Source organism: Nycticebus coucang, chromosome 21 (assembly GCF_027406575.1).
Source record: "Nycticebus coucang isolate mNycCou1 chromosome 21, mNycCou1.pri, whole genome shotgun sequence".
Taxonomy (NCBI): Eukaryota; Metazoa; Chordata; class Mammalia; order Primates; family Lorisidae; genus Nycticebus; species Nycticebus coucang.
The window spans coordinates 10,974,211-10,983,227 of NC_069800.1; the positions used below are offsets into that span (position 1 = coordinate 10,974,211).

At 46.9% G+C, this 9,017-nt stretch overlaps 1 protein-coding gene across 1 annotated transcript; it reads right to left on the reverse strand.

The window, feature by feature from the left end:
• Positions 1–3,724: 3,724 nt before the first annotated feature.
• On the reverse strand, positions 3,725–6,494 carry LOC128573462 (cystatin-14-like). The gene is made up of 3 exons (XM_053573728.1): positions 6,294–6,494; positions 4,796–4,906; positions 3,725–3,862 (listed from the first exon to the last, which is right to left on the reverse strand). Exons 1-3 carry the CDS (start codon positions 6,492–6,494, stop codon positions 3,725–3,727), a joined length of 450 nt encoding a protein of 149 aa, XP_053429703.1.
• Positions 6,495–9,017: the final 2,523 nt, after the last annotated feature.

The window sequence follows — 9,017 nt, forward strand, 5'->3', positions numbered from 1 at the left end:
CTAAAGTCGCATAGCCAAGCCCCTAGGCCAGCCAAGTTGCAATCAGCCTGCAGATGCATGTACCTGGTAATTTCAGCCTCCTGTGTCTCCCCATCCGGTCAGGGTAGGTTGTTATGCAGCACATCTGCACCAATAGCTGACTGATACACACACTTCACCAAATTGAAGCAGTAATTCCAGGCTTCAGACCAGTGATTTTCAACAAGTTTGTTGTGAGAAAATCTTAGGTATGCCATGAAAAATTTTAAAGATCATTAATTAAATTATTTTCAAAAGATATGTATTCTTTTTTAACTCTTTTTTTTTTTGATCAACATAATTTAAGTGTGCCACAGAAGTTTAACTATAGGTTCAAGTGTGCCATGAGATAAAAAAAAAAAAAAAAAAGGTTGAAAAACACTGATCTAGAACTTAGAGAAATAGGTAGTGGTGGTTGTTATTTAGGTAAAAGATCCAAGTCCTATGCCCCTAACACTCAAATAAGCCTTTGTTCTTCACAATTGCCTGCACACACACCATCATGATACTACTTAAAAATGTTCAGTTCTGCCTGCTCTAAACACACTCAGAGCACTTCCAGCTATTGGCGGGAAGAGTAAATGCCATGTGCCTGAGAGTGGGAGGCTACTTCTCACACAGCTGCAGCTTGTCGATGCCAAGACTTTATACCTGAGCTCTTTTAATTTTGGAAAGTGCATCTGCTTTGTTTCTTCCTATATTTTCTTCTAGGGGTTTCATAGTTTTGAGAGAGGATATCCGGGAAGGGTGAGGTCCAAGAAAACAGATCTTCTCCAGGAGACCCCAAGGATACACCTGCAGGGTCCTCTCTATGGTGACTCAGCTCTTAGGAATTTGTAGATTTAACTTCCTGGGACCTGGAAATTTCCACTTCTGTGAAATCCTGTAGTTCTTTGGGGGCTGGAACAGCATCTTCTGCTTGATTCAAACTGACCAATGAGAAAGGTATCTGTGGGTTGGAACTTTTTGACTGGAGATAAAAAAGGAAAGACCCAGCCAGTTGGGGAGTGTGGCCATTTTGCATTCTTCTATGTCATAAGTTCCACTGGCTGAATAAAGCCTTTTTCTTCTTAAATATGGTGTTCACATGTTCTTTCTCTCCATTGGGCCTCGTCTTCCTGCAGGAAGTTTCAGGTCCTGTTTTATCCCATTTTGAATTGGTGTTTTGTATGGCATAAGAGAAGGATTCAATTTCAATTTTTGCATGGAGATGTCCAATTTTGGAATTCCTATATCTTGACAAAGATTTCTTCTTTGATCTATTCTAGTCAGGCTCCTCTGAACTCTTCTCAACTAGGCCCTGACTTTGGGGCTTCCACATTCATCTCTACATTGTCCAGTTTGTTTGTTTGTTTTTTGTTTTGTTTTGTTGTTTTGTTTTGAGGCAGAGCCTCACTATGTTACCCTTGGTAGAGTACCGTAGCGTCACAGCTCACAGCAACCTCAAACTCTTAGGCTTAAGCGATTCTCTTGCTTCAGCCTCCCGAGCAGCTGGGACTACAACACCTGGTTATTTTCTGTCTGCAGTTGTCATTGTTGTTTAGCAGGCTCAGGCCAGGCTCAAACCTGCCACCTTCGGTGTATGTGGCTGGCGCCCTACTCACTGAACTATGGGTGCCGAGACTACATTGTCCAATTTTAGCAAGAATCCTACTAAGCCACTTTAGCTGGAGCTCTGTACCCTGGTGACTGAATTCCTCACCCCAACCCACCAGGTGTACCTGTTTGTCTTGGCCTGCCTTCAGCAAGAACACTGCCAGGTCATTTAGCCAGAATCCCCATAATCCTGACGTTTTCCATCACCCCCACCTTGCCCCTTGGCTATGAATCCCCACTTTTCCTTATTGTATTTGGACTAGAGCCTGATCTATCTTCCCTGCCACAAATATCCATTGCAGAGGTGTGGGAGAGGAAAGTCCAGTCTTTTATTCAGATATTAAATCAATTATGAAATATTCAATGATTGTGGAGAAATGTATAATCACTGCAGTTCTCGTTTTTTTTTTTTTTTGTAGAGACAGAGTCTCACCCTATGGCCCTCGGTAGAGTGCTGTGGCCTCACACAGCTCACAGCAACCTCCAACTCCTGGGTTCAAGCGATTCTCCTGCCTCAGCCTCCCGAGTAGCCAGGACTACAGGCGCCCGCCACAACACCCGGCTATTTTTTGGTTGCAGTTTGGCCGGGGCCAGGCCTGAACCCGTCACCCTCAGTATATGGGGCCGGCGCCCCACTGACTGAGCCACAGGCGCCGCCCAGTTCTGGTTATTTTTAACCTTGTACTTGCTTGCTTGCTATGTGACTGTGACAAAGTAAAACATCATGAGCCATAAATTATATGTGTGGGAAACACAGACATTTCAAGATATGCAGGGAACATGATGTCCAGGGCAGTAGCAAAAGCTAAGCACATGTAACTGTAACAAAGTTGCAATCACAGGCACAGGGAGGACAGGGCGTGTGCATCAGCAGCAACACCTGCAGCCACATGCCCAACAAATTAATCAGCTAGGCAGAAACTGCTAAAGCAATTACCAGTTAGACCAATAAACAGCAGGCATCAGACTATGCGTTCCCCACACCAAGATAAAGTAACACAGAAAAGGTCACCTTGGCACATTCTGCACGTCCTGCTACACATTGTGACATTTTTTGTAACTTTTTCCCTTATACTTCTTTGATTCTCAAAAAACACCCTTCGGAACTGGGAGTCAAGGCGGCACTCTGACAGCATCTGGCCCCCAGGACTTTTGATTGTACAGTTGTATTACAGTGAGCATTTGTAAAAATGCAAGTAAAAAGAAGAAGCAGTCTTGAAAAAGAATGAGCTAATATGAGGCTGGAATTTTCAGAAAGGAATTCTAAGGGGATGAGCAGACTATCAAAATATGCTCAAGTACATTACTAACCAAAGAAGTGCAGATGAATATTGTGGGAGGGCCTAATGCAGCCACACACAAACCCTTTTCTCCTTCTCCCGCTTTCCTCCTAAAACAAAGACACAAAGGCGCTGGCCAGCCCCGTCCCCCAGAAGTCCGTGCCCAAAAGACCCTGACCTGATAGGCAACTTCTTGTGCCCATCCGCCCCCATATAAAAGGGGTACCTAACTGCCCCCCCACCTCAAGCTGCCCAGGCAGGTCACCCTCTCCTTTCAATAAACCTGGCCTGGACATCTCCTCTAAGGCCTCAGCTCTGGGTGCCATGGTTTATACCTTTCAAGTATCACCAGAGAAATTAGTTACTCCTTTCCCCATTAGCCTACTAAAAATCAGAAAGCTAGACAATGGCCAGACAACACAGGGAGCCTCTTGCATAGCCATAGAAAGGAGGGGCTCTTTGCGATTAACTATGGGGACTGGAGCTGCCGCCCTGGAGCTGTCATCTGAGCCCTGGGGACATGACCCTGTCGGTCATGCCCCACTAAGGGCCGAGCCTCCAACAGACAAAGTCATGGAACGAGTGACATAGCCCCACCAGCGGCCCCACATGAACTGCCTTAAGTCAAACAGCAGTGTGATTCATCACCACACTGCACCTGCAGCCTGAGTACTAACAGTGAAAGTGCATTCACGATTTGCCACTGGCAGAAGCATCTGAACAAATATATGACGCGGAGAGTACAGAACTGCTCAGGGACGCAGAAAGTGCAGAAATGCCTTTTTAATTCTGCTGGTGCTGCACAGACCAACAACGCAGACCCACGTGCTCTAGTCTGGAGGAAGCGGGGGCTTCTGCTGTGAGGAGCCGGGGCCGCCATCACCACTTGTTCCTGCGCTGCAGCTGCTGTTCAGAAGGCTGAACTGGGAAAACCATGGTCGGGCGTCTACTACAAAAGTGCAGCGAACCTGAAATAAAATAATAGCAACACCAAAGTGAGACAAACAGGTAATGCATCAGGAGCATTTGGCATGCAGTAGGGAAAAGGTGCTCAAACCACAAAGTGTGGAAATCGAAGACAATTACCAAGGGCCGGGGCTTGAGAAGCCCAAGTCTCCATCAGAACCACGGCAGAGGTGGCTGAATCCTCCCATCCTGGGGACTCCTGACAGAGCTCCTGGCTGGGACCATTGCCTGTCCCCTGAGGAATGCTGTGCACTCACAGCCTCCCCAGGGCACAGAGTGCTGGACAAATGATCCCCCCTCCCGTGTGTTCTGAGGGAACCAATGAACTGCCCGATAGCTGTACCACTGGGGACCCAACAGCTTTGCAGCTGCAAACCCACCCCAAGGGGAGGCTGCCCCCAGGCTGGGTGAAACCAACTCTGCTGACCCCAGCACCCTCATCAAGGCCCATGCTCAAACTCCAAGATTCCATGGATCACCTGTCAGTCATAGGGTGACAGTGTCAGAACTCAGACAGACCTGGAAATGTCCTAGGGACGGCTTGGGTGACCAAATAAACAGTTCTCCAACTGAGCCAAACATGAGCCAAAGAAAAGTGAGGACCACAGGGAGTGCATCATTAGCCTGGACCTCAACAGTCTCAGGAACCAGGCTGAGACCCAGAGACAGCAGTCCATCCAGAGAAGGCCTTGGGCATGGGCTGGTGGTCTGTGGGTAGCCAGCCGGGCTGTGGCAGACAAGGCCTGGGGTTGGACTTGGGGCTTCCTCTTGTCCTCTTGTTGGGGAGCCCTGAGACAAGAGGGTGGGGATTAGGAACCCTCATTCTGCCCAGCACCAGCCCAGACTTTCCTAAGCCTCCTCCCAGAGCCCCTCCTGAACACTGTTCTCATTCCTACAAGATTCATGTGCTTTGGGGCTAATTTTTTTTCTCAAACCATTTTCTCTCCTGCACCATCTTGCAATGGGCAACTGTCAAGGTCTTCAACGTGCTTTTTACAAGTTGTGCGGCCCATTTCCAAGTCCATTAAAAATATCATCGTCCATGTCTGTCAAGAAAAAATTATACAAACAGCTGCTAAATATTTGCTTTTTATCACTCTATTAAAAAGGCAGAGAAACAAGTTGAAAGTGAGCAAAAGACTAGACTATGAGCATGCATCTAAACAAGCATGTACATATTATGTGCCATTTCTCTGTGTCAACAGAAATGTGCCCGTTAAATGGACCTTAAACACACCCTTGAATCTTCCCCACAGTGGTCTTCCCAGGGGCTGACACCTGACGGTCTCAGACGGGGAAATGCAGATGAAGGGTGTGGCACGTTCACACAGTGGAATCCTGCACAGCAGAGAACCTGCACCAGCCACGGCCACACCTGACAACATGGCAACTCTCACAGCCAGGACAGATGAGCAGACACAGAGGCACACGCTGCCTTTTGCTTGGAGAACGGGAGGGACTCTGCGGGGGAGTGAAGAGAGGTGCTGGTCGCAGGGAGGTGGTTCCTTCTGCATAGAGTAGGAAATGGGTGCGAGTGTGATTAGAAATCAGAACACTAAGGTCCTGTTAGGGAACAGAACTTAGCTGGAATGTTCTGTTTTATATGTGCGCTGACAGCATGAAAGTGCTTTCCTTGCAAATGTGCGCTGAGGTGAATACACATGTGCACCAGGCCGCTGTGTAAGATCTTTAGGCTTTTATGAAAAGCCTTCAGTATGAATATCACTACCTAATACACATCTGGAGGCCTGGGACACTTAGAACTCAGATATAGAAACTAGCACAGCCGGAGGGCTGCACGGGGTGGGGATGGGAGTAGGCACTTTTCGATCTGAAAGTCCGCTAGAAAGCTGACCTCCTGGGGCTCAGAGTCCACGTAGGTGATGATACTCACTCGCGCCTGACACACACCAACACGCCTGCACTCGACTCATGGCTGACAACACACGCACGCACACACACACACACTCTCATTCTCCAGCATACACCAACACAGACTCACACCCTGACATATACCAACAAACTCACATACTCATGCTCCCACACAGACCAACATCACTGAGACACATTCATGCTCTGAAACACACCAGCAACACACACTAACACACTCATGCCCAGCCCTCCCTGCATGGCTCTGCGTAATGTGCTCCCCCGGGGGCTCCAAGGCTGGGTTAGGGCAGCAGAGTCTGGTGCGGCGGTGCGTGAGGCCACCCTGCAGCCTCCCAGACCTCAAGGTTGGGAATGAAACCCAGAGGGAGGCAGTGGTCACGGAAATTGGGAAAGTGCAGAAAGCTCTGAGATGTGTGCAGAAAGGAGAGAGGCCCCTGTCTGTAGGAGCAGGGAGCAAGCCAGTCCCTGCTCACCCTGTGCCGGCTCAGGGCTCTTCTTCTAGGAAGAAAGCTCTGGGAATGGACAAAAATGACTGCCACTCACCTTCTGCTGGGCTTGTCCAACCCCCAGCAACTTATACGTGTACTCTTCCATGTTGTTGTCATTGAACCGAGCCACAGCAAAGTGCACCGATGCCACAAAATAGTCTAAGTTCTTACTGATGTCTACAAATTCTTTATGGAGGGTCCAGACATGGGTGCCCAGCACGATGAGCCCCCCAAGCAGGAGCACTTCCCGAAACATGGCTGTCCTCAGAGTCAACTGAGAGCCAGGGATCTCAGTGGAGGAGGTGATAGCAGTGGCTCTGGTGACGTCACTTTCCAGCTTTGGACCCTGTGAGGCCCTGCCCACTAGGGTCCCTGAGCTGCTGACCAGCTCCCTGTGACCAGCGCCTCTCTCCACTCCCCCACTGAGTCTCTCCCATCATCTCAAAATAGAAGGCAGAGCAGGAGGTCACCTAGCCCTGGGCCCACCAGCATGTGTGCACCAGGCCTGCTGCTGGCACCTTTCCAGGGCTGTTCCATCCTGCTGCCTACAGCCCCCAGCCCACCCCCGCTAAAGGAGCAGAAATCACCAGGGACGAAGGAACCTCCAGAAACTCTAGTGAGCCCATCTCCAGAGAGCAGAGGCAGTTGCCAAGTCTGCCCATGACCTTGGCGGAGTCCAGAGCACCAACTGGGCTCAGGGAAGCTCAGAGTGCCACCAGCAAGGGGATGGGGGTGCGGTGTTCATGGGAGTCCTTTCCCTCTGCCTGACCCTTCCTGGGAGGAACTCTGGCCTCATCCTCCCAGTCTGATAGGCAAAGATTAGCTTCTCCTCACTTCAAAACCTGCTCTCATTTTCACTGTGACTTCTCTGAACTGTAGGCTGTTACAGCTTTATTATTATTTAATTTTGTATTATCTTTCCTCTTATCAATTTCTTTCTTTCTCTCTCTTTCTTTCTCTCCCTCTCTCCCTCCCTCACTTTCTTCCTTCCTTCCTTTCAACAGTCTCACTCTGTCATTCTGGGTATCATAGCTCAAGCTATCCTCCTGTCTCAGCCTCCTGAGTAGCTGGGACTACAAGCACCGGCCACAATGCCTGGCTAGTTTTTTCTATTTTTAGTAGAGATGAGGTCTCACTCTTGCTCAGGCTGGTCTCAAACTTCTGAGCTCAGGCAACCCTCCCGCCTTGGCCTCCCAGAGTGCCAGGACCCTTCTTACCAATTCTAACTCAAGTCCACACACTCAAAGAACATCTACTTCATTATTTCTCTTCTTTGAGTTTGTTGAGGTTTTTTTGAGTGTCCAGAATATGACCAATATTCTACATATTCTTGACAAGGATGTGTATTCTGTATTTTTTTAAGTGGAGGGTTAGATATCCACTTGTCTCAGGAATGCCATTTTGTTGAAACTTTCAATGCATTTGTGCTTTTTACTTTGTTTTGTTGGGTTTGGTTTGGTTTGGTGTTGGATTTGCTTTTGATCTTCTTTTCTGCCAGTTACTGAAGGATGTATTAAAATCTCTCACTATGATTATGATTATAATTTTTATCTATTCTTTTTTGTGCTTGCCTTATATAAATCATTGCTTTATATATTTTGATATGGTTTCATTAAATGCTTGTTTAAAATGTTACACCTTCTAACTGGCTTATTGTACCCTCAATGAATCCCCAACAATAAAAAAAAAAAAAATGTTACACCTTCTACATCCTGGGTGGTCCTGTTAGCGTTATGAAATGTATCTTTTTTTATCCCAAGTAATGCCTCTTGCTCTGAAGTCTCTGTTGTCAGACCTCTGCATTAGCAGTTTCATGATATATTTTACTCTCAAATGGTATCTTAATTAATATGTGTCTTTGTAAGCAGAAAACACTTTTAAAAATTAGTTTTCAGAGTATTTTATTTGGAACATTTGTTCCATTTACAACTACTCATATTACTGAAGACTAGTATTACCATTGCTGATATGCTTGGGTTCAAATCTACCATATTCCTGTATTTTATGTTCACTTCATATGTCTCTGCTCCCTCTTTTTCCTTGTATTCTTGTGTATTATTCAAGACCTTTTTATTATTCCATTTCTTCCCTTCAGTGGCTTTTGGTCTTCCCTTCTCCCACTCTTCCTTTAGTGGTAACTAACTCCAGCGATTATAATGAGCGTCCTTGACTCAAATCTGCCATAAACTAACACCTTCACCCCCTCAGACGTGGTGGGAAAACCTCAGCACACTATCGCTCCTTTCCCCTGGCCTTCCACCGTATGCGCTCTTTTTTTTTTTTTTTTTATTAAATCATAGCTGTGTACATTGATATGATCATGGGGCATCATTCACTAGCTTTACAGACCATTTACCAAGTTTCGCATGTACCCTTGTAAGATGCACTGCTGGTGTAATCCCACCAATCCCCTTCCCTCTACCCCCCCTCCCCTCCCTTTCCCCCTTCCCCCTATTCTTAGGTTGTAACTGGGTTATAGCTTTCATGTGAAAACTCTAAATTAGTTTCATAGTAGGGCTGAGTACATTGGGTACTTTTTCTTCCATTCTTGAGACATTTTACTAAGAAGAATATGTTCCAGCTCCATCCATGTAAACATGAAAGAGGTAAAGTCTCCATAATATTCCATGGTGTACATGTACCACAATTTATTAATCCATTCGTGGATCGATGGGCACTTGGGCTTCTTCCATGACTTAGCAATTATGAATTGAGCTGCAATAAACATTCTCGTATAAATATCTTTGCTATGATGTGCCTTTTGGTCTTCTGGGTATAT